This window comes from Salmo trutta, chromosome 1 (genome assembly GCF_901001165.1).
Source record: "Salmo trutta chromosome 1, fSalTru1.1, whole genome shotgun sequence".
Taxonomy (NCBI): Eukaryota; Metazoa; Chordata; class Actinopteri; order Salmoniformes; family Salmonidae; genus Salmo; species Salmo trutta.
The window spans coordinates 46,613,450-46,639,614 of NC_042957.1; the positions used below are offsets into that span (position 1 = coordinate 46,613,450).

The window sequence follows — 26,165 nt, forward strand, 5'->3', positions numbered from 1 at the left end:
GATTTAATAGCTGTACGTAATCTGAGTCCAGCCAAGGGCGCACTCTTGAAAGCTATACCCACTGATACAAATCAAATCACTAATTGTACTCACAGTCACACAGACACATGCCTCCTTTCTTTTAACATAGAAAGTATCATGGGCAATGTGGTGATGGACAAATGAAAGTTTCACAGTCTCACTGACCTATTTCATAGGTAGGGTCTATTATTATGGTATTTGAATCGATCTAATAGCCTAGCCTACACTTCACGATTCATGAAGAATTGCAATTAATCCTATATCCTACAATCTGCGTGTATTTAGTGTTCTTTAGCGCAGTTCCTCAGTCCAAAATGACGCGTGGCATAAAGCAGTGTTTCGTACTCCAAACACAGGCTACAGTCACACTGTAGTTTTTGCGTTACTACATCCACTGACACACACAGCGACACCCACCTGCAGCCAACGTTTGAAGTCTTATCACTGGGCGCCACCTAGCGGTTATATATGGTTGTACAAATCTGTTATCGCAACCCCATTGTGGGTGGGTGGGGTGTAAGCAGGAAATACTAAAGTATGAAAGCCGCTGTCATGAGAATAATGTATAATCTGGCTATTGCTTTATTACAACCAAATTCAGTTAAATCATTCAAGCAAAGTGCCAAAGTGCACAAACCTTATACATTGAATATGCCTCTAACACAATGATTAACCAGTTTCGTAATATCGCAGAGGCTGTAAGTAGCCTGGCCTACTTCTGAAGACAAAGCTATTTCTATAGCCTATCCTGCTGTTCTCTTCAAAGCCAGGCTGCAGTGTTGCCCAAGTTATGATGTATTACTTCTTCTACATCCATATATTATTAACATACAAAGTCAATTTGTGCAAAGAGAAATGCTTTTGAAGGGCACTCCACTTAATAGGTGCTATATGTCATTGTAAGTAAGCCGGGGGGAATACTAACTGTGGATTAGATGAATAGGTCTTGGTCTGCGATACTGCAGTGGCAAACCCGTGGGGTTGGGACTTAATTAGGTTTTGATAAGGGTATAAAGAGGATAATTAGGAGAAGGAGCGAGCTCAGCTGTAGGTTCCAGGACCAGGGGAGAGAGGCATGTTTCACAGGCCATTTACAGACCTATATCTACAGCATAAATGCAAACTCCTTCACTCTCTCTCTCTCACAGAACGGCACTGGGTCTCCTAATAACCTGATCCAAAGGCATCCATTTTAGAACAACCATTCAGGCTCTGTAAGCTTTGATGTGTAATATCAAAACAGAGACAAAGGATAAAACAATATAATGCAGATCCATATATTTATTTAAATACAGTATATGGCTCTGATATGTTATGGGAAAATCCCAAATGTCTATAGAATAGATCTTTTGACCCATTCTCAATTATACCCAGCCATGTTGCAGTATATATAGGGTGAGAGATTAACTCATGTCCAATAATCCTCTCAGAGGCTCTGATCCAGGAGCTGCTGTGCTCCTGCCCAGGCATATAGAGCTTCCACCGAATGCCACTGCCTCTGTAAACACCCACCTCCCCATTTGACAAACCTCACCCACCCTCCTGGTCCCCCCAGCAATCACTCCCCTTTCAGTAAACAATGGGTAATATGGCAGCCGATAGACACACAGGTTTGGCTGGTATCTGTCAACTGCCAAAAGTTTGCCTTGGACTGAAGAACGTCTGATCAGCCTACGTTGAGTGTGTGTGGTACATTTTTGTATTTGTGAGCTTGCTAACAAATTTAGAAATGTATTTAGCACAACTTACAAAGGCTTATTTGCTGTATATTAGTCTCTTTAATTCTGAGAGTTATAGCTAGCAAGCACCTCACACCAAACTAAGACTATTAACCCTTATTTAACCAGGTAGGTTGACACATTACCGGAATAGCGCCTCATAGAGAAAGTTCCTCCTCGTTTGGGCCTATACATTCGGGCATAGCCTACTCTTTCGTCAATTGCTCCAAGAAAAATGAAGATGAAAGGACCAAGAAAAAAAGAGGACAAGAAGGGAGAGATGCTTATTAAGAGAAACCAATGGCGCAAAAATAATAGAGATGAAAGAGAGGACAAAAGACTGTAAGAGAGAGCAAGGGGGTGTGAGAGGGGGAATGATTGAAGATGACAATTTAGGAGAAAATCAGGATAAGAGTGAATGTGATTGAAAGAAAGGTATATGGTATGAGGGGGAGGGGATGCCTACCCCCTGAAAAGTAGGCTTACATGCATATAGCCTACAGTAGCCATCACACACCAAGTAGGCACCATGTGAAATGCCACTGAGATGTGCACTCTCCATGTGGGAGGAATCTCTTGCCTGCAGAGAATAAGGACATTGCATATCAGTAAAAAATATACAGACACTGTCATTTCTGTTGTCTTGTGTGCATACTTTTGGTGAAATTTGCAAATAATGCATTAAACTGTGTATTTGTTACGCAGAAAGATGCTGTGTTTGAAGAAGTAATTACTAAATTATGACAGTTTTAAGTTATCTATGCTGCTTACATTAATGCAGAGATAGAATTAGGTAATTTAACAGACTAGCTATTTCAACCACAGTAAAAAGACCTAACCACCAGCTATCATAGCTAGTAGCTACATGCTACTAACTACCTAGCATATCAACGCTAGCTCAACATTTAGTTTGATTGTATGTTTTGAATGTTAAGATGCCATACTACAATACTGTTTCCATCGATACTGCCACTTTCGTGCATGATGTTTGCTTAGTTAGAACCTGGTTGTGGTAACATCCATGAAAATAAGGCTTGACTAGCTAGTTATTATTTGGCAAGATTCTCTAACTGGTCCTGGACGAGCTAGCTCACATGCTAATTTATGATTTCCATCAGCTTGTAATGAGAAGCGTCTATTTTATAATATGCTAATTTATACGATTATCAATGCGTTTGCCAAGACCATACAATATTTGAATTTAAAGTTATATATTTCACTGGAAATGCATGATGTGTGACGCTAGCTAGCACATTAGCTAGCCAGCTAACCTAGCTAGTAACTAGACAGCTCAGTCGGCAAGCCTTTAGGTCGTTTTGAATATATAAACTAGGTCAAAGAGAGGCACGTTTAATCAACTGGTAACTAAACCGTCGACAATAAGCTTAACTCTCAAATGTGGGCAATTGTGTTATTTTAACATTTCACCATCGTTTGTTGTTCCGTTCTACTGAGCCTAATTTGCTACTGGCAAGCTAGCTCTCGATAAATAAAATGTCGTTTATTTAGCGTCGTTCTACACTCTTATCCTTGCGCATTAGTGAAAGGCGAGGGAAATATCGCTCCGCACTAGAGAGAATATTTTTTTTAATCAAGAAAAACCGTACACTACTTGAAACCACATAAAATAATTGTGTAATTGATAAAGCATTAACAAAATGAACATAGTGTGTAGCCGATAGTTAATCGTTTTTCTACACGGTCCGTAAAAAAGGACTAGTTTGTTCAGGATGACGGTCTCATTATCGTTAGAAAGAAAGGATTGTCTCAATGATTGGGGAGTGATCCCGAGTCCCAAAAAAGCCGAAATAGATCAAAGCCACGACATACTCATATGCCAACATTTACTAGTAGTATACAATATGAGTTGGATATCGATTAATGAAGATTAATCCACAGACTCTTCAAGACGTTCACTAATTCCCCCCTCTATTTATACATGGTAGCGTCTGAAATAATGCCCCGGGCTGCTCTCCTCATGGGACAAACGTGCACTTGATTGACTCTCGGGATAACCAATAAAAATATGATTTAAGCTTAGCAACAGCGAATATGCCATTTTGTCCAATAGCAGAAATGAGAGGGTGGTCCTATATCCTAAAATCTGATTGGCTTAAATGTTCAAAAAATGCCCTAGAATTGTGGGTTAGGTAGTTGGGCATGGACGGTCTCGCTAGTAATTTACCTACATTGGAACTACAGATCCCACAAAACAAGTAGAGTCAAGAAAAGCAGCATGCGCACTTGGCAGTGGTAGAGATGATATAAAGCCGCGAACTCCTTCTGTAGTAGCATACTGGACAGTCACTGTTGTGGAGATGAAATACGAACTTGAGAAGGACTACGAGTGCTAGCGGCACCGAAATAGTTAACGTTAGTTCGCTAGCTAGCTACAGTAGCTCTGACGAATCATTCGCGAAGTAACAAGTGTTACCATTCATAACTTTGTTTTTAAGAGTAGCGATAGTGAACGTTTCGAAAGTTAGCTGAACATTTCTTGTCAAGTAAATGTTGCTCATATTAAGACATAGAAACAGTATACTTAGCAAAAGTTATCTAAACATATTTTAATTAACATTTAGCTTAATTCACACAGAGATAACGGTTGACATGTTGTAAGGCGAACAGCCCACCCGCATACACCAGGATGACAGAACCGAGCATTGAGAAGACCCATCACCTGAAAACTTCAGATACCCCATCAGGTGGGAGAGAAAGAGTTGTGGAGCATCCCCAAACCAATGAGAGACGTGGACTGGAGACTGACGGTAGGGGGCGATATGGAGATAAACAGCAGCAAGCAGAGAGCGAAGGCGGGGTTATCCCTTCAGACAAGTTGTGGCAAATGCAAGGCGGACAGAGGGAGGTGTGCCCTAGATTCGTTGCCGGAAATGCACTTCCTAAGTGCCCAGCAGCAACACAGCCTTGCCAGGAACCAGGAGCAGATGCAGCCGGGGAAGGTGGCCTCGTAGCCCACGGAAATAGTGGAGATGGACCGCACGAGGAGACCCTGAGTCAAGTGCAAGGCGAGTGTGGGAAAAGAAGCGACTCTGGCTCTCCAGGCGCCGGGGCAGCTGTAGATGCGCGCCAGGGCAAGAAGAAACACAGGCGTCGACCATCCAAAAAGAAGCGTCAATGGAAGCCCTATTTTAAACTGTCTTGGGAAGAAAAGAAAAAGCTTGACGAGCGAGAGACAGAACGAGCGTCCCGAGTGAGAGCAGAGATGTTCGCGAAGGGGTTGCCCGTTGCCCCCTACAATACAACGCAGTTCCTTATGGATGAACACGACCGAGAGGAACCGGATCTGAATACCGAAAGTGGGCCCCGACGTCAGTTGGGGACTGGTGCTCGCCCAGAGGACACCGCAAGTGAGGACGACCTATTCGATGTCGAGGAGGAGGAGGACTATGGCAGCGGTGGTGGCAGCGACGGCATCGGGAGGCCTGGAAACGCAGGTGGGGAGTTTCTTCAGAGAGACTTTTCTGAGACCTACGAGAAATACCACATCGAAAGTCTTCAAAACATGTCCAAGCAAGAGCTGGTTCAAGAATACCTGGAGCTGGAAAAGTGCATGTCCCGTCTGGAGGAAGAGAACACCCGGTTGCGACGCGCAGCCAACCCGGACATCACAAATGATAGCCAGGTGCCCCAGTCGGATTCGGCGCGGATCAGAGAATTGGAGGGTGAATTGGAGAGACTGAGGGCGCAGAACAGTGAGCAACGTCCGCATAACCAGCAGAGCAAGGAGCGGGAGATTGTCACATTAGGTGACTAGAAATGGATAGAACCAGGTAAAATGTGGAGACTGAACGGGACTTTAAAAAAATTGTCTGCAGTTTTATGAAATCGGTTTGTTAACTCGAAGGTTCAGTGACAAGTCCGTAAAATTGCATTGCAATACTTTATCTTTGTTTTCTATTTGGACTGTAAAGGCGCCTGTTTAAACTTTTTCAATAAGTAATGTATATATTAAAAATATTTTTTTTCTTTTTTATAAAGAGAATGTATTTGGAAATACGTTGTTTTTGTTTCCCTGGTATGCATGCATTAAAGTACTCTATCCCACAATTTGTTAAATGAGCAGGACATGTTTGTCCAAATGTAACATTTGTCAAACAGCTTCTTTGGACAATTTCAAATAACTTTGCCACAATTAAATGTGTAAATTAACATGTACACAAACATAATTTCGTTTTTTTCATAGGGGGTAAATAAATATTTTTGCCTGATATCAACATAAAAGTATTTGGCTATTATCTGCAAGCCATTTTACAGCTATCGACTTAGATCATTTTCTTTCCACTATTTAGGCAGATGTAAAGTGATGGAATATGCTCAATAGCCTAGTTTTTCAGATTCATTCAGATGTGTCCTTATTATCCTACTCTATTCTTAGATGAGCCACTGCCAAATCAGGTAAGTTGTGACTGCTTCACTCATGACTGATGGCCACTATAGAGATCATATGCAGGTTGCATAATGCAACCCTTGGTTAAAAAAATGCTTAGAATCTACAGTAGGCTGTACATATCCATATGCAGGGTTGGGGAGTAACTGATTACAAAAAACTAACTGCAATCAAATTAGAGATACTTTTGAAAAAGTAGACATCTACTTGTTTTAGTTTTAAATAAAGAATGTGAAAAAACAAACATATTTTTTGTTTTCTCAATGACATTCAATTCAGCATTGGAAAAAAAGGTGCAAGTTAAAGTTTGTTCCAACTGAGCGAGTCTGACCACAAGTCCGAGACCACTATGATGATCACACCAAATGCGTTCGAGATCTCCTTTTTAGTCTTATTCTAATTGAGGGGAAAGTAATCAGATTAAGTTACTGAGTTTGGGTAATCCAAAAGTTAACGTTATTGATTACAATGTTGGACAGGTACCTAGTAATAGATTACATTTAGAAAGTATTTTTATTTAACTAGGCAAGTCAGTTAAGAACAAATTCTTATTTATAATCCCGGCCAAACCTGGAGGACGCTTGGCCAATTGTGCGCCGCCCAATGGGATTCCCAATCACGACCGGTTGTGATACAGCCTGGAATCGAACCAGGGACTGTACCCAACCCTGGATATATGTCTGTAGCTGATGGTTTTGTGAGGTCTCACGACTTGACATGATATCCTTACAAAAGCTATTTTGTACTCCAAAAGCTCATTAGGTCACCTCTTGACCTGTCTCCGTGGTATGTGAAATGGACCTAATGTAGTAGGCTAAAGCTCATCGAGCAGATGACTCCAACTTGCTAAAATAGTCTTTCTAAACAAGGCAAGGGTCCTATTAGAGTTCCATTGCCCTACTTCCATGGTATAATTTGGGGTATGGAATTTATTGGGCCAAGGGTGATCAATGAATGTCGGGGGAGAACTCTTGTCACTTTTTCATTACTGTCATTACATTTTGCGACTATTCATAAAATGAGATTGAATTCAATGTGAATGTTAAGCCTACCATTCATACTGTTCTTACGGAATAGTATACAGCTAAATAGTGTGAAAAGAGGGATAGTTCACACAAATTACATTGGCTTTCCTACCCTGTAAGTAGTCTATGGACAAGGTATGACATAAATCAATGATTTGTTTACCTGGCTACTGTTTCCAAACTTTTGTGGCACAAATCCAATGAAAGTCAATGATATTAGCATTTTTTGTTCTTCAGGTCCAAATCATTCTAAAGTATCCAACATTGAGTGTTGCTCAATTAAGTGACTTATGTATTAAACAGTGGCCAGGTAAAACAAACCAATGCATGGATTTCTGCCATACCTTGTCCATAGATTTATAGGGTAAGGAAACCAAAATGTAATTCTGTAATTTGGGTTTACTACCCCTTTAAAGAGAGGAATGCTAATAATGAAAAATAGATAAACAACGCTGACCCATTTAGCCTGGTTCCAGACTCAGATATGTTGTCAACATTGACACAAAGTTGCAAATAAACTTCTGTATCAATATATTTATTCCAAAATGATACATATTATGCATGTTTAAACTATGGAAAAAATTCCAAGATGATAAATTGTTCTAGGATTAAGAAATGATTTAACCCAAGCGTTTCTCGTGGCGTACTTGGAATCCACGGATTTTCCTGAGCTCCTCTTTCGACGTTGTCTTGATCCTAATGTCTCGAGCTCATACTGGCAGCCATTTGGCTGCTGCTAAGAATTTTGATTTCAGTGAGGGCTACACGATAATAAGGAGTAGGACGTGTATTTCCTTTTCATGCTTAGTTTCCAACCGTATGCATTTGAAAAATATAGCCGTGGTTCAAAGTGGGCTGTGGGCAGAGCACATGAAATCGCTTAACCAGCTAGAGCAGTTGGTGCTTAAGATTGCTAATTGTTAACGTCCCTCTGATTAAAATGCAGGTTAGGTAACTAGCTAGCTATATGGCTGGTCAAAATATGCATTTATTTATCAAGCTAGGCCAGCTAGCAAGCTAACGATTTCCTTGTTTTTAGCAGGACTTTGCTAGCTAGGTTTTACGCAGATTTAAACACTTAAATTTCCCAAATCAAACGTGGTGTACCGACATACAATGCACAAACAAATGTATGCAAGACTTTAGGAATCTTAATTGAATGTAGTGATATAATTTGCACCAATTTGTAGTTGTCAGGTCCTCTCTGGGTGCAGGCAAAACGCATGTAGGGAAGTGTGGTGCAAGATTGAGTGCTCTACAGCAGAATAATGTGGGTAATGTAGTTCCAAGATTCATCTGTGAATTGCGCCGCTAGAGGGATACTTTAAAAAAAGAACAGTTTTTTTATTGTGGTGCAGGATGCGTTGGGTGGATGCCAATCAATGGTGTCACAAACCTGGTTCTTTTGTTGTTTGTGAATTCATTTCGTTCATGTGGAATGACATCCTTCCCCATTTCAATGAAATATCTGAAACTTTTGCCTAGAATGACGCATGTCAGCAATGATCACAGAATACTATTGACATTAAACATTCACAAAACTTTCAAGCAACTGAAAAAATTATATTTTTAAAACGTAATTCTGTTTATTTACATCATATAACCTTGCTTTGAAGCAAAAAGCCATCGAATGAAATGGTTCCAGGTGGATAACCTTTAGTCAGCCCATTTTCTTATGATTGTTTACTCAAAGCAATTCAAAATGTACTTTACACAATACAATATGTTACATATCAAGACAATATGTACAAAATATTATCAGACATATTAATAAAACTAAGGTATATCACATTTCAAGAGACGGACAGCTAAACACACATTGAGTGTTGTCAAAATGTTCTACAATTTTTCTATTTATCTTTTCGATGAAGGCATGAGCAGTTTGGTTCAGCTGTTAAGCTCAGCTGTATGTCTCCTATTGACTGACACTTTAAATGTATACAGTTAGTTCATCAAATAAAATCTAATGCAAATGAGTTGGTACTATATTACCCTGTTCTATGTATTGATTACCATTACTTAGAGCTTGTTATGTGTACCATACAAAACACTGTCCACGTGAAAGAACCTCTGTGTAGGAGAAAAGCAGGTGAGAGCAATATACTTTCCCTCCCCTTGCAGCATCAGGTATTCTGCTGTTTGTTAGTGCTTGTTAGATGCAAACAGACTGCATAGACAAGTCCTTGGCCAGACACGGTGTTGCTCTTAATGGCCTCCCAGAGAGGCTGCTCGTATGTACGATACACGTCTTTGGGTCAGCGGCTAAGATGTAAGCACAGCAACGAGAAGATAATGGATTCAGTCTGGCTTATAACTAGATGTGAAGGTTGAAGCTTTTGGCTTTGAGAGTCTGGAATAATGAGGGTTAATGGGGAGGTGAGGACTGACCATGGCACTCACTGCAGAACAAAAACACTCCAGAAATCAGGCACTTGTAGGGCAACTCTTGAGGTAAGACAAGACTAACAAAAAGTCAATTACATTTAATGATGACAAAAATCCTGTCAGGCAAACCAAAGAATAAGTCCCATATGACATTGGTTGAGGAACAGTTAATAAAGACTATTTGGGAAATGGAAACTCATCTTGGACCATGGCCAAGAGAATGGTATGCAAGTCTAGAAACACAGCAGACCCCAAAATGGCTACTTATGGTAACCACATTTCTGCAATCAGTCATTTGTATCCAGGAATTCTGAAGCACCCCACTCACAGTGGTCATTTACTTGATTGAGTCTAACCTTAAGGAAATGTAATATGTGACATGAAAAATCATGTGCCGATGGTATAATACTAAAAATATTCCTGATAATATAACAAATAAAATATAATTGACAGACTATACAAAATGTAACTTTGTGTATACATGCAGGTTGCATTTATAATCCTTGACGTTTAACTGCATGTTGTCAATATTTTGCGCTTTCTCTGTCACCCATAAAATGAAAGCAAATGTTTCCTCTGGTACACATAGGCGGGTTTGGGCAAGCAAACTATTACCAACTAATACTTAATCCAATTGAAAAGACAGTTATGATAGAGTTGATGCGAGTACAGTATGTGACCGTTCTTTGATAAGAGAGCTGAGATGCATACAAACATTATTTGGACTTAAAGCCCTGCTTGCTGCAAAATAAGATAAGCATTGTCAGCACAAGGTAGATAGTAGTGTCAGCAAGGAGGAGAGTACATTGCTTTCTTCAAATGCGGAAATGGATGCTATCCAGCCGTGAAACGGATAGGCATTTCAACAGCCAGAACTAAGGATTTTGACTGGAGAATTTGAATGTTGGATGAGTTATTGTATCTTTGCTAAACGAGAGAAAATATTTCTGCATAGTACTGTGAGTCACAGAGAAAGGCCATCTGTGAGGAAACAAGAAACAGGAATTAAGTCAGGTTTAGGATGTTTCTTATTTTGTTTGTTTTAAAAACAGGTACACTCCAGAAGTCAAATCACAATAAAAGTACTTATTCTTTTCATACCAAAAAATATATATAATATATACTGTATATAAAACAAAAAATAATATATTAAGAGGAACATTTCAAGTAACATCTTGAAGGAAATTATGGTACACGTGTGTGCACTTATGTAAACCATAAAAAAGAAACAAAAAAAAACAAAAACAAATCATGATAATGTAATAATATATATATATATTTACAAGGTTAACTTAACAAGGCTTTGTACAAATGTTACAAAATAGTTCAACACAAACACCTGCACACTCAAACATACTCACGGGTATTGTCAGGCAAACACACATATGTACAGATAGACAAACATCTGGGTTACAGACCACTACTGCTGTATGAGCATGTGTGTGTGTGAGAGTTATTTATGTATGTTGGCAACTAGAGGAGTGTTAGAGTCAGTTGTTCTGTGGTCGTCACAGTAACAGAATATTAAGGAAGACTGATATAGAAGTCAGTGCTGGGGCCAAAGGTTAGACAGAGTTCTCCCTCAAAACTCACATTCCAATACTGCCTGTACTCTTCTTATAGTGTACATGCTGATCTCTCAGCTAGTGTGTGTGTGTGTGTGTGTGTGTGTGTTTGTGAGAAAGACAGAGAGAGAGCCCACAGCCCTGTTGAAAGTGTCACTCTGTGAGGAACCCTGGGTAGGCTTGGTTTGGCATGCTCTTCCCTGTGCACTGGGAGAGGACAGCCCACTTCCTGTGTCAGACAGGAAGCAACAGAGAGGACAGGAAGGATCCTAGTATTCAGTAACACACTGTCTGTCTGCTGCCTGGATGAGGGTGAGTTCTTGGCTTTAACATCGAGATGAGGTCTGTCTGTCTGTCTGTCTGTCTGTCTGTCTGTCTGTCTGTCTGTCTGTCTGTCTGTCTGTCTGTCTGTCTGTCTGTCTGTCTGTCTGTCTGTCTGTCTGTCTGTCTGTCTGTCTGTCTGTCTGTCTGTCCCATTGCAGTTTAGCATTATTTTATTTTTTTATTTAAAACACACAAAAAAGCTTTGGCAAATACTGGAATTCCCTTTGCCATGCAAACGGAGCTGAAACAAATGAAAAGGGAGCGTGAGTAGACTGGAGGCCGAAAACTGTTCTCAGACCTTTCATAAGACCCCTTGTGTCTGTCTGTGGCTCTGCTGTCCACTACTCACTGCCATCATGCAACTGACCTGGGGTCAGCACTATCTGACCCTCTGAGACAGTAGCCCTGGCTCAGCAGCTCAGGGGAGGGAGACTTTGAGAGGGAGGCCAGAGGCCTTGTAATTTACAGGCCTATCAGTCTCTGTCCATAGTTACAGGTACTGATGGAACCTGGAGGCTGGTGCTCGGCGTGTGACGGGGGGATTCTGTCCCAGGGGAAGAGGATGTCTTGGGTCAAGCTCCTGGGGGTCGAGGGGTGACCCCTGTGGTTTGGAAGTGGCCGGCGACATGGGTAACACGTTGGTGGCTAGCGCAGGCCTCTTGTCGCCCGTCTCGGTAGGTGAGACCACCACAGTGTGTCTTCTCCAGGCCCGTCTCTTCCTCCTCGTCTCCGGGGAGAGTGGCTTCCTCAGCCCCACGATACGCAGGTCATCAGCCGAGCCCAGCAGGCGCGCACGCACCTGGTCAGCCAGAGACCCTCGCCCCTGACCCTGCCCTGTCCCGCTGGCGGTGAAAGAGGCAGCCTCGCTGGGCAGCAGGGCTTCTTTGGGCCGAGGTGGACGCAGGCTCTCCTGGCTGCTCCCTGTGGAAGGGTTGGTCCTGGATCGGTCCCTCTGGGCCCCTGGTGCCCCAGCTCCCTCCTCCTCTCCTGAAGGCCCAGGGAGGTCCAGCAGGTCTAGAGAACGAGCCTTGGTCTTCCCTCTGTCCTTTAGCTTCTTCCTGGCCAGCGTGTCACACTGGATCAGCTTGTGGGAGTTGAAGGAGGGCCGGGTGTGCAGTCTGTGGGTGGTGGAGGACGACGAGAAGGAGGAGGAGGAGGGGGTGGTGGATCGCGCCCCACCCTCGCTCCTCTCCCCAGGGTCCTGAGTGTGTGTGGAGGGGGTGGGGGTGGTGTGCTGGGGTGCGGGGGAGACAGGATGGGGTTTGTAGTGTGTGTAGAGGAAGCTTCGTTGTGCTGCTGTGGGGGGTTGTGTGGGGGGCTGTGTGGGGGTAGGGGGTGTGAGGGTGGGTGTAATGGATGCAGGGGGGTGTTTCTCAGGTCTCTCCTGGGTAAGGGAGCGCGAGGCGAATCCGCTCTCGTTGTCCGTCTCGCTCACCAGCTCGCTGCGCTCGTCGTCAGCTTCATCACACCGTCCCTCCGACGCCAGGCTCCGCCCCAGTGTGGAGAGGGTGGAGTAACCGGAGACGATAGAGCGAGCGTCCTCTGGCCCCCGCCACGCCCTGCCCTTCACCTCCACCGTCACCGCCTCTTCCTCAGGGAGCAGCATCACCGTCTGCCCTGCTTTCTCTTTCTCACCACCGCACGGCATGCTGGGAACTACCACCTCCTTGACCTCCACCTGCACTCTCACTCTCTCTACTACAGACTCTTCTTCTTCCTCCTCCTCCTCCTCATCTTCCTCCTCCTCTCCCTCTGCTCGTGGGGCGGTGTCTGCTCCTGTCACCACCAGCCCCGCCTCTTCTCCCTCCTCCGCCCCCAAGTGGCTGGCTTTGATTGGCTCGTGCTCCGAGTCGTCATCTGTGCTGCTGCCCACGAGGCGGCCGTTGTGGCGATTCCTGCGCTTGCGTCCGGTGACGGCGGACATGATGGACAGGGTCAGAAAGTCCTTGGCAGTGAGGTCTCGCTTTGAACCCCACGACCCCTGAGGCAAAACAAAGTCACATAGGTCAAAGGTCGGATGATTTACACAACCTCAACCATAACTAGATAGCGTGAAGAAACATTTTGTGACTTGCTTCAGCTCTTTGAAAGTATTTTTATGGTCGTGAAGAAGATTATTTTATGTCTGTGAAACTGTGCCCAGTTTCTGCTATCTGTGTGATATGAGTGGCCAGAAGTTCAATAACAAGTGTAGAACAGCATAGTTGGCTAAACGAGGCCTTACCTTAGATTTAGCTGAGTCACTGTTGGTTGAGTCTAAGAGGACAAAGAGAGAGGATCAGAGGGGAAAGGTACACTGTAAAGCTGGTCTGTGTTACATGGGAGGGGAGGAGGAGCGTGAATGGCAGTGATGGGGAGGCACAGAGCTGCTGCTCAGAAAACAATAAACCTTTATGTTATCTAGCAAGCTAGAGCTTTTAAAACACACCATTTCGACACTGTTATAACACAGGAAATATGACTGCTCTAATGTAATGCCAATCCAATTAGTAGAGAGTTGTGCATCCTCTGTGCCTGCCTTGCACCACTCACCTTCCCCTGAGGAACATAACCATACAGACACTGGTCACACACCACTAACACACAGAACAACGTGTCGTCACAAACCACCGAATGTCATGGAGTTGATCAAACTGACTGGTATGTGACCGGGGTTGTTGGAGAGAGGGGCGAGGGTGGGGAAAAACAACAGCATTAAGGAACCGCAGCACACACTGATGACATCACGGCAAACACTGATGACATCAACCGGTGAAGGAAGCGTCGGGGAGGAGGGAAGGCAGAATACAAGGTTGAGTAAAGGGTTTTTCAATCACCACACACTTGTTCACACGCCCTCGCCCACACTCGCTCTCACACACACACACACACTCGCTCTCACACACACACACACACTCGCTCTCACACACACACTCTCTGTCACACTCACACGCTCTCACTGACACGCTCTCACTCACACGCTCTCACTCACACGCTCTCACTCCCACGCTCTCACTCCCACTCACTCCCTCCCACTCACTCCCTCCCACTCACACGCTCACACTCAAACACACACACAGTCTAGCTAACCTTGTGGGGAGACACAATTCAGTCCCATTCTAAATCCTATTTTCCCTAACCCTAACCTTAACCCTAACCGTAACCTGAAAACCTAACCTTAACCCTAAGCCTAGCTCCTAACCCTAAAACGAACCCTAGCTCCTAACCCTAAACCTAATTCTAACCCTAACCTTAACCCCCCTGGAAATAGCATTTGACCTTGTCGGGACTAACAAAATATCCCGTTGGTCAAATCTTTTGTTTGTTTACTTTTTTCTATTCTTTGTTTACTATACCACACACACACACACACACACACACACACACACACTAAAACCCCAGAGTAACACATGAGAGGGCCCATAGAGAATGAGTGGAGCAGGTGAGGTAGACAGGACAGACAGATGGACAGACCACTGTAGAGGGGCTTTCTCTCTCAGTGACAGAGAACACAAAGTCATTAATGACAGTGCAGGGTCATCCTCACACACACCTCCTGCCTTAGTCAAGCTGACACAGAGGGAGCCAAGAGCAACTTCCTCTGACGATGGTGACACATACCAAACACACCCACCTTTCACTAACAAACACCATCACACCAAAACTCACTATTTCTCACGCTCGCACACACACACACAGGAATTGGCAGGGGAATTCCCATCCTACCGCAGTGGCTGCTCCACAGGCTCAGCTAAGAGAGGGATGCAGCGATGTAGAAGAGAAAGTGAAAGATGAGTAATAAAGAAGAAAAGAAAAACCAGGTGAGAGGAAAGAAGCACAGTCTAGTGATCAAATCAGGAAAGGGAGAAACTCGGCAAGTGCAAATCATTTCAAATGTATGTCATGCCTATTTCCTGATTGTATGGGATTGGTTCAACTGTGTGGCTGTCAATAATTATTGACAGTCACTGATTGGCCAGTTTGGCCACAGTATGAACCGTGATTGGTCTGCACAGGCTGTCAGTAGCTCAGTGCAGGTTGTGACAGGTGCATTTGGGCAGTGGTGGGCGGGTCCTCACCTGACGCCTCCCCTAGCAGAGCTGTCCTGCCGATGTTGGAAAGCAAGTGGTCGATATTGGGGGCAGGCACCAGGTCCTTTGTGTCTACTGGAGTCTGAAGGGGAGAAAGGCATTGAGTCATAAACAACACATGAACACTGGATTTAAGTCCTGCATAAGAATCGGTGACTTTGTCCCAAATGGCACCCGTTTCTCTATAAAACGCGCTATTTTTCCATGGCCCATAGGGCTCTGGTAAAAAGTAGTGCACTACGAAGGGAATAGGGTGCAATATGAGACGCAGGCAATGACACATAGATCAGATATACTGTATCATATCACATCCCCTGACTTGCAGGATTCTATTTGGGCTGTTTACTGGAGCAGATTACACCGTGAGCTCCAACATGACCGTGTGAACTGAACAGCTGTCCCCACATCGTTTCCACAGTTTGCAGAGTAAGTCCCACTGTACCTTCTCATCCTTGTCCAGGTCCTCACTGAAAAACCAGAGATACTGCGGGAGGAAACAGAGAGCGAGAGGAGACAGAGAGAAAGAAGAGATCCGTGAGAAGATATTCCGACAGGGTAGCGCCAGCTGACTGGAGGAGAGTTAACATGAAGCCAGTAAACAGGTTTGTCATTGGTTGGGATTAGAGGCTCACTCACATGTTGGATGAGCGTCTCTACTATCTTGTAGCGGTCCGGCATGTGAGTCACCATGTCTGTCATGTTGTCTTCAGACGTCCGCACCAGCGTGGGCCCGAACACCAGGGCCAAGTTACGAGGTTCCATCTACACCCACACAGAAACAATACATCTCATTGTTCATCAGTCTTCCTTAAGAATCCGTTGCTATGACGACCACCTGTTAACACATCCGAACCGTAACACTGTAAAAAGTCGGGCACTTTACATAGGGAATAAAGTGCCATTGGGTCCGGGACAAAAGTCGGGCACTATATAGGGAACAGGGTGCCATTTGGGACCCGTTCACGTTAAAGCACTATGATAACAGTATCCGGACCTTGTTTTTCTCACAGTGGTCAGCTACCGTCTTCAGATGGCCAACCAGGAACTTGAGAGTGTGGTAGTAATGGTCCGGTAAGTCACGGATCTAACACACACACACACACACAGAGAGGGAGAGAGAGGGAGAGAGAAAGAGAGAGCGAGAGAGCGAGAGCGAGAGAGAGAGAGAGAGGGAGAGAGAGCGAGAGAGGGAGGGAGAGAGAGAGCGAGCGAGAGAGAGAGATAAGGAGAAATATGTCAACACTTCTGAGTATCCTGTGTAATCTGTTAGCTGTTGAACATATCATCCTTCCAGGGAAAGACTATACCGGATATGCAAACAGAAGAACGTGTTCAGACAACGTTCACATACCAGTTTTTTCATGGTCTTTAGCCGGTCCCCGGCATTCTCCATCCGGTTAGCGTCGATGAAGTCATTGTACTTATCTGTGAGGATGAGAGTAATATGAATAGTTTACAGTACATTAAAATAAAAACTAACATTCAACTGTAACTGTAAAAAGGAGGATGAACTGAACAAAACGGGACTCACCATCAGTGAAGAGGGGCTCCGGAAGTTTCCTGAAGAAAGACTTGAGCAAGCTGCTGATCACGTTCAGGTCCTGCCATTTCTGTGAAGAGGTAAGAACGGGGAGAGAGAGGTCAAAGGCAATACTAAAAGGCCTTTAGAGACATGGTCGGATAGAACAGTTGATAGTCATATCATCCTTTCCCTTTGCTGAACACTTGTATACCCCACTGATGCTGTTTAACACCATCCCGCAGACGACTAGATATACTGTGTCTATCTAACCCAGTCACAATGTACTGTGCCTATTGCTTACTGTACGTTAGGTTGTGTGTGTGTGTGTGTGTGTGTGTGTGTGTGTGTGTGTGTGTGTGTGTGTGTGTGTGTGTGTGTGTGTGTGTGTGTGTGTGTGTGCCCGTGCGTGCGACTGGGTTCCTGCTCTGCTCACCTCCTCGGCAGGGTTGATGTCCGACCCCTTGTTGAGCTGGTCCTGAAGGCTGGACACCACTGCATTGTTCCCTGGGACCCTGTAGATGCCGGTGTACTCCAGACCCATCTCCTCCACCAGCCCACAGCAGATCTCCACGATCATCGGGATGAACTGGGAGGACAGACAGACAGAGAGGGGAGGGTCGGACAGGAGTGGACCCATGTACCTTACCAGCGCACATATACATCATAGTAAACAGTAGACACACACACTGACCCATACGTGTCCATATGCCATTCATTTTCAGTAAATACTTTAACAGGGCATATAAACACACACAAAATGATACATTTACAGTATATGATAAGATTAGAGGAAGGGAGGCTCTGGCTGACCTTGTTGTTGGCGGCTGGCTGGCAGTCTTCTAGCCGCACTCCAAAAGCCTTGGGCCCTGACTTCTTGGACTTCTTCATGATGTTGATCCCCCATGGCGACTTAGGGGGGCTGCTCTCATCTGGGGACAGACAGAGGGACAGTGAGTCAAACAGAGACAGAGTCAGAGCAAACATCCATCTGGAATGACCACTGCTGGTTGGTTCTTGTCTCTGACCTTTGCCCTCAGGTTTGGGTGAGCGCGGCGCCCCGGCAGCGTTCTCCATCTTGGCCAGCAGGAAGGAAGGCTTGGCACGGGACACCCTGGGCGAGGAGTCCGGCTTGTTGCCTGTTGGACTGGAGGCAGGGAGAGACAGAGAGAAGACTGTTACAAACTGACTCTACCAGCCAATGACAAGCAAGATGGATGTACCAAACACTACTGCTGTATAGTGACAGGTATGTGTCCCTCACCTCTGTTTCCTGTAGTCATTGAGCTTCTTACTGATCAGAGCCTGTCTTGAGAATCCCAGCTCCTGAGACAAACACACAGTCCACTCCCTCATCAATACAGCCTTACACTGTAGCAACACCAGTGAAGAAAGGTGACATGTACAACAATGTTACAGGAGATACATAAATAGAAGGCAGTGTGTGACATAAGATATGAGGGTTCTACGGTCAGAGTTGAGAGGTCAGAGGGTTCTAGGTTCAGAGTTGAGAGGGGAAAGGTCAGTTGAGAGGTGAGAGTGGTGCCCTCTGACCCACCTCATTGTCGGTCTTGCTGTTCTCACTGATGACCTTGATCCAGTCCAGCATGTCCTCTCTGTCCTCGGCCTGCAGCAGGTACTCACAAAAGTCCTGAGTGGTCAGACGCAGCGCGTGCTTACGCTTGGTCTCGCTGTACGCTATGTCCACCAGGCAGCCCCGGATGCTGATTGGCTGCTCCTCGTCGGCATCGCCTCCCAGAGTGGCGCCCCGCAGGACCGCCTCCCGCTTGTCCTTGTAGAGGAAGAGCGAGTGGGAGCGCAACACCGAGAAGACCCGCCTCCACGGACGCATGCCGCTGCCCACCTTCTGCAACAGAGAACGGAATGGAGAGAGTGAGAGAGGGAAAGGACCGAGAGAGAGGAAATGGTTCATTAAACTGCAGTAGGTCCTATTCCTCTACTCGTTCGTTCTTTCTTTCTCCTCCCTCTCTCTCTCTCTCACCTTGCCCTTCTCCGTGAGGATCTGTTTGTAGTGCAGCCATCCCTCTCTCCATATGTCACTGTAGCTGATACTGCCCAGCTCTGAGGTGGAGTGGCGTTTGGAGCGCACCTCCTCCGCCGCCCCCAGACTGTCCAGAGACTAACACACACACACACACACACACACACACACACACACACACACACACACACACACACACACACACACACACACACACACACACACACACACACACACACACACACACACACACACACACACACACACACACACACACACCAGGTTTTTAGGATAAACACACTGAAAAAAAACAACTGGTTTCAGACACACTCCCCAAGCTGCCAGAATTGGAAGGTCCTCTGCAATCTGCAGTGTGGTCACATGTAGGGTACAGCCTACTGTTGTTGTGAAACAGGGGAAAAAACTCACCCCATCAGTGAAGAAACTCTTCACTCTCTTTGGCAGCCTCCTACGGAGAATAAAACGGAGGGTTAGTTTAAAATGACTACCGCAAGATTTCCTAGGAAATGAGTTGACCATATGCTCCGGATGAATCCCTCCTAATCGGTTCCCACGTCTCCCCCGGTGTTGCGTTACTCACGAGAAGACGCGGCCCTCCTCTCCTCTGAAGGTGTTGAGTCCCTCGTCACATGACTTGGAGCGCTCCGTGGTGATGGCTAGAAGATAGGAGGAACGGCGACTGGATTTAATACTGCCTGCTCAGTGGGAGACGGAGCGAGTGAGAGAGAGAGAGGGACAGAAAGAAAGAAGGAAGGAAGGAAAGAGAAGAATGTAGATGTAATGGTAGTCAGAGGATGTTAAGGAGTGTGGGGTTAAGAGACAGGGGTGAGCGGTTGACAGAGAGGTGGAGGGTGGTTGGGTGAGGTGGCTGGGGTGAGGTAGCGGGTGAGAGGTGGGCTGGCAGGATGGACTCAGGTTAGGTTAGGTCTTCTCAGGTCACTTCGCTCACTACCGTCATGCAAGGGGAGTCTGTCTGTCAGACTGGGCTAAAGCTGGGTGTACGACGACCACTGGACTAGTCTATACAGAGGAACATGTGGACCCTATTGGTACAAAACACACTTTCTACAAAAGGTAGAGTAACCACATTCACTTCAATGACGCATATGCATCTGCCTAGGCGCTTAGTCCACCGAGGAGAGAATACATTTGCTTTAGGGTGCGCATGCATCTTACCAGGCACAAAGAAGTACACAAGGCCTATTTACTGGAGGCTAATTTACCTCTTCGCCATGGAAAAATTGTCAATCAACTCATGCAGAGAGACAAAGGAGCATGCTGTGTACAGTAAGCCATTCTCTCCATAGATGTGGAGGTGGCATGTCTGCTCGCATGGTACCAGACACCGCAGAGAGGGGTGCTGGGTGGGTTCTGGTATGGCTGCATGCAGGGTAGTCGGTCCGGGGTAATCCGGCTCAAGGGGGGGGGGCACTCACTGCAGTCGTGTGAGAAGAGCCTGGTTAGGGGGAAGGTGAAGGTGGGGGAGGCGGGGCTGGTGACGATGGCGGGCGCCGAGCTCATGCCGCTGGACACCACGGAGGAGGCGGGTACGTGGCGGGCACGGAGGTCAGCGCTGGGGCTCGTCGGCTCATCTGTGTGTGTGTGGGGGGAAGGTAGAGGGAGGAGAGGGATGGATAGAGGGAAGAGGAGGGAAGGGAAAGGGAAGAGGTGGGAGACAGGATAGGAAGAAGGGAGGAAGGGAAGTAGAGGGAAGGTTAGGGAAGGGCAGAGGGCAGAATCAAGGGTGAGAGGGCGAGAGGGAAGGATAGAGGGAGGAGGGGAGAGGATTTGAAGGAAGGGAGAGCGATGAGGTACCACCACAGGGTTACTATAAAGGACAGAGTTACTGATTTCACACGGAATGCTCAGGTTCTCTGAGAACCATTGACAAGACACATTACTACTCACTCACTTTCTTTGTCCATCCAACACACAAACACCGTACACACAGATTCTAACATGTATGAAGCATCCTCAAAGAGAAAGTGGATGAAAATAGTCAGAAAAGACCAAGGCAGAACTGCAAATTAGAACTTCAATAAGGTAACTGTAAATGAGCAACGGACAATAGACAAAATAATAAGGTGGAAAGTAAAACGACATACAGAGAGATTGAAACAACACCCTATGCTGTACCTGTGTCTGCTGCCTCCATGAGAACAGTTCTTCAAATAGAAACGGAAAAGGCTTCGAGTACCATGTAATAACGCTAGGTTTCAGTTCTTTATCAACTAGCGGGTTGGGAAGTATGTGTAAGGCTGTGTGTGATTCATTGTGTTCATTTGTATGAGTGCATTACACACACAAAAAAGGAAACTATGTCTTGCTTGCAGTGATAATGTCCTGGTTAGCTGCTATGCATTTTCAAAATGAAAGCAGTCATTTCAAAGTTGAATGACAGAAATACATAAAACAACCATAAGTAATATATCCAAGATCAGGGTTGGGGAGTAACGGGTTACATATGTGTTTCATATAACTGATTACAAAAAAAAACGAACCGTAATCCGTTACATTACCAGCAAAAATATTGTAATCAGATTACAGATTCCTTTGAAAAAACTAGACGATTACTTGTAGGATTACTTTTAAATTCATAAAGGATGTTAGCGAAAAAATATATATTTTTGGCACCTTTCCGTTTTCTCAAAGACATCGAAATCAGCATTGAAAAAAGGAGCAGGTTTAACTTTGTTCAACCTGAGCGAGTCTTCCCACAAATCAGAGACCGTTTGATGGATAGCGGGAAAAGAGCAGGAATAGGCTTTGGTAGGGTACAGTCCAAGCGGTCTTCCAATGGTGCGACTGCTGTCAGCATCCAAAGATTATACATCCTACTTGAATAAAGGCTTGGAGGTAAGGACGACAGCAGCGGTGTAGCCTACGGGCGACACGGCTATCACGTATTATTGATATCTACATACATAGCGCACTGATGTGACTCATACTGCTGCTCGGGCTATTTTTTTCTAACGGATTGTCTTTTTTGTGGACGACTGTGCATTTTAATCCAATAATGGTTGAATTTAAGAGGTTTAAGATGCCTATCGTGTATTGTTTTTGCGGCTGGTGGACGGCCTTGAGTGAAAAATTCACTCTTGCAACAGCTGCATAATGCAGATCCCAGTCTATGGAATAACAGTTTGAGGAACTTCCTCCCTTCTAAACTCCTCCGTGGTTTTGTGCTCCACATACTGTCAAAAACAAGTTTAATTTAAGAAGACCACAAGTGAGGTTTTTATTGCTCAATCTAATTCGTGCTGATAAAAAAAAAATAATCCATGGGCCTCACAGACACATGCTCAAACGTGCACACTTTTGATAAGATTTAAACTGCTACAAATGATCGAGATATCATACAGAAACGTGAGCATTAGGCCTATAGCAAATGCAGCATATGGCAATCATTTTTCACATGCAAATAGCACTTTTTTGGCAGTGCTCAAAGCATGCGATTCCATGAGAGCAGCATTTCTTTTTCAGCTCGAAACAACAAAATAATAAACAGAGTAGGCTAATAAGTCCTTCGTTTTTTGAGTCATTCTCAGGTAAAACTATTTGGCAAATCTATATATAAATCCTATTCTTGAAGATCAAGGGGTATTCAATTAATTGGAATGTTTGGAAATCTGACAGACTTTGTTTTTTTATGTCAAGATATAGCCTAATCGTATTACAGGGGTGCGTGCTCAGTCCCGTCCTGCACTTCCTGTACACAAACCACGGCGAGGCCACGCACCACTCCAACACCATCACCCAGTGTGCTGACGACATGACGGTGGTAAGCCTGATCACCGGCGACGACGAGACAGCCTACAGGGAGGAGGTCAGTGACCTGACAGTGTGGTGCCGGGACAACAACCTCTCCCTCAACGTCATTAAGACCAAGGAGCTGATCGTGGACTACAGGGAATGGGGGTCCGAGCACGCCCCCATCCACTTCGACGGGCTGCAGCGGAGCAGGTTCAGAGGGTTCACGTTCCTCGGGATCCAAATCACTAAAGACTTAAAATGATCCACGCACATGAAGAGACAGCGCCTCTTCCCCCCCTCAGGAGGCTGAAAAAGGTTGGCACGGGGCCCTCAAATCCAAGTTCTACAGCTTCTTGACGAGCTGCGTCATTGCTTGGTATGACAACAGCATAGCGCTACAGAGGGTGGCGCAGACAGCTGTTCTGTTCTCTCTGCTTCCGCATGGCAAGCGGTACCGGTCTGACACCAACATGCTCCTGAACAGCTTATTTTCCCAAGCCATAAGACTGCTAAATAGACCCTTGTATTTCTTTGTATTTTTTGCACTCTCTATGCACACTCACAGGACTCTACACAATCACACACACTGACACTCCAACACGCACATACCATGCGCACACATTTATACTGACTTTACACACGCACTCACATACAATCTTCATTTACGCTGCTGCTACTGTTTATCATATATCCTGATGCCTACTCACCTTACCCCTATACATATCTACCTCTGTCAATCCAGTATCCCTGCACATTTTAAATATGGTATTGGAACTGACCCTGTGTATAGCTACTGACCCTGGAACTGACCCTGTATATAGCTACTGACCCTGGAACTGACCCTGTGTCACGTCCTGACCATTGAGTGCTCTTATTTTCTGTGGTAGAGTAGGTCAGGACGTGACTGTTTTTTAAAATCTAGTTTAATTTTTCTATGTTGTGTTCTAGTTTCTTTTTTCTATGTTTTTTTTTTTTGTATGATTCCCATTTAGAGGCAGCTGGTCATCGTTGTCTCTAATTGGGGATCATATTTAAGTAGTTGTTTTTCCCACCTGTGTTTGTGGGAGATTATTTTGAGTTAGTTCATGTTGCACCTCTGTCGTCACAGTTTGTGTTTTGTTTATAGTTTGTTTGGCTAAGTTTCACAATATAATAAAGATGTGAAAAGATAGGCATGCTGCACCTTGGTCTGTTTCTACACACACACACACACACACACACACACACACACACACACACACACACACGACACCCTGTATATAGCTTCTTACTTTCTCGTGTTCTTCTTATTTATAAAAAAAAATGTCTCGTGTGTTTTTGTTCTACCGTATGTTATTTTTCGCACTAATTATTGACTACTGCATTGTTGGATTTAGAGCTCGCAAGAAATGCATTTCACTGTTGTGCGCGTGACATCAAACCTTGAAACTTATCTGTATTAAAGCACAAAGCAATGGGTTAAAAGAAGCCTACATACACCATAATGCAACATCAATGTATGGCCAGCTATGTAAACTCTAACGTTGATTTATCCTGCAATAGATGTCGTTCAATTGGTAATATTCATTTTTGTCTTCATCTAATGCCTCTTATGTAATCTAAAAGTAACTGAAAGTAATCCGATTGTTACTGAGTTTGGGTGATCCAAAAGTTACATTACTGATTACAATTTTGGACAGGTAACTAGTAACTCTAACAGATGTAATTTAGAAAGTAACCTACCCAACCTACCCTACAACGTTCATCTCAACCATTCTAAAACACACACAAGGGGATGTGAAACCAGCCAGCCACAACACACTTTCTGATTGACACAGAGGATTATGGACCAGACTAGTGTTTGCATGTAGGGAGGGAAGGGTAGGATTTTGCCCATGTTTAACATTTGTAGCTTCAGGTCCTAATGCTGGCCTCACTAACAACCACGGCTGCTGCGCCTGTCTGTGAGTACCTTCACTAAACAGCAGAGGGCAGCAGATCTTCAGTCTCAAATGGAAGCTATGGCTCAAAGACTACTTGGCTCTCAACTCGAAACCAACCCCTGTAGCCGTAACTTGAACTTTTTAAACTGAATGTTATGCTTTCTTGTATTGTTACAAGGTGCTCAAAACATAACTTTTCATGCAAGACTCATCCCTCTCTCCCCCATGTCTGTTTCTTCTCTGACCATACCTCTCCACAGACATCATATTCTCCCCTCTATTCCTCTCGGCTTCCACTTTCACCGCCTTCCACCTGCTTTCCTCTGTCTCTCGACATCTCCCTCACCCCTCCTCTTCTCTCTGTATCAGTCCATTTCTCGTCTCGGTGCTAGGTCCAGCCCAACAGAGGCAGTAGGAGAAGAGGCAGAGGCGGAAACATTCCCAATCTGGGATGTGGAATCTGCCTGTTTACAGCCGAACCCAGAAATAGCCGCTCTCGCTGCCTGTGGGTTTAACAAAGGCCATCATTAACAGAGCCAGCAGCAGCAGAGCAGCGCCAGTAGAGAGAGGAGCTCCCAGCCACCACACTACAGGACTAGAGAATGGAGCAGGGCTCTATACTACTACAACACACTCCTATAGCCTACTATCACTTCCCCTTCTCTGTAGGAGACGCCATGACCTCACCCGCTCACACAGAGACACAGAGAGAGGGTGAAAGAGAGATGTCTTTGAGAGCATAGGCCATGTTTTGGCCAGCTCAGTATGTGTCTGTTGTGGAGAGGGTATAGTGTGGAGGGGCTGTGGACATCTCCCAGCGGTACACAAAGGCAGCATTGAGGGCAGTGGGCACAGAGTGCAATGCCTGAGGCTGGCAGTGTGACAGAGACAGTCTGGACCCCTACTGTACTGTGACTCACAGGGGGTCCCACTACCACCAGGCCCCCTGTCCTACCACCGACACTTCTGGGTTCCCCCAAAAGGAGGCTCAGGGGGGACAGTATAACCTGCCATCCTAATAAGACCCAATCCTAGGATTTACAGTATAAATGCTCCAATAGTAATTCCTTTCATTGGTTTTGCTACCGCAAGCTACCAACACTATTCAAAAGGGGACTACAGTGAGTGAAAGCACCATATATAGAGAAACGCTAAGTCAAACGACCGATACTAGAGGGCAAGAGAAGCCAACCACCATCCAGGACAGCACAGACTCCGTTCTTTTGTGCGTCTGTCTACTACACAGCCTCATCATCTACAGCCTATTAAATCATGTTCCCAAACAACCAGATCACAGATCCTATCAGGAAGTGGATAAGATGGAGAGATAGAGAAACAGCAAGAGAGAAGTTTGAAGTTTCAGTCTTTGGTCATGAAGTTTGAAGTTTCAGTCTTTGGTCATTAAACGTGCCTCAGCTTGCATCCCTGACTC

At 45.1% G+C, this 26,165-nt stretch overlaps 2 protein-coding genes across 11 annotated transcripts in view; one reads left to right on the forward strand and one right to left on the reverse strand.

Moving 5' to 3' along the window:
• The first annotated feature begins 4,023 nt into the window (after positions 1–4,023).
• Positions 4,024–6,391, forward strand: LOC115197457 (protein HEXIM). The gene has a single exon (XM_029759011.1). The coding sequence runs from the start codon at positions 4,387–4,389 to the stop codon at positions 5,512–5,514; it is 1,128 nt and encodes a 375-aa protein (XP_029614871.1). The 5' UTR covers positions 4,024–4,386; the 3' UTR covers positions 5,515–6,391.
• Positions 6,392–8,736: 2,345 nt separating this feature from the next.
• LOC115197412 (rho GTPase-activating protein 23) overlaps positions 8,737–26,165 on the reverse strand; it is a 91,525-nt gene continuing 74,096 nt past the window's right edge. For 6 of the 10 annotated variants that reach the window (XM_029758976.1, XM_029758960.1, XM_029758969.1 and 3 more), the window contains exons 8-24: positions 20,495–20,650; positions 19,639–19,753; positions 19,467–19,506; positions 19,038–19,175; positions 18,594–18,902; positions 18,300–18,361; positions 18,064–18,182; positions 17,849–17,967; positions 17,472–17,624; positions 17,048–17,126; positions 16,868–16,941; positions 16,511–16,600; positions 16,153–16,278; positions 15,959–16,000; positions 15,505–15,598; positions 13,671–13,702; positions 8,737–13,427 (exon numbers count right to left, since the gene is read on the reverse strand). In XM_029758976.1, the coding sequence (XP_029614836.1) occupies positions 11,937–13,427; positions 13,671–13,702; positions 15,505–15,598; positions 15,959–16,000; positions 16,153–16,278; positions 16,511–16,600; positions 16,868–16,941; positions 17,048–17,126; positions 17,472–17,624; positions 17,849–17,967; positions 18,064–18,182; positions 18,300–18,361; positions 18,594–18,902; positions 19,038–19,175; positions 19,467–19,506; positions 19,639–19,753; positions 20,495–20,650 (3,239 nt within the window). In that variant the 3' untranslated portion in view covers positions 8,737–11,936. Of the gene's footprint in view, positions 13,428–13,670; positions 13,703–15,151; positions 15,177–15,504; positions 15,599–15,958; positions 16,001–16,152; positions 16,279–16,510; positions 16,601–16,867; positions 16,942–17,047; positions 17,127–17,471; positions 17,625–17,848; positions 17,968–18,063; positions 18,183–18,299; positions 18,362–18,593; positions 18,903–19,037; positions 19,176–19,466; positions 19,507–19,638; positions 19,754–20,494; positions 20,651–26,165 lie in introns of all 10 variants that reach the window. The other 4 variants (XM_029758987.1, XM_029758934.1, XM_029758951.1 and 1 more) reach the window with 4 other exon arrangements.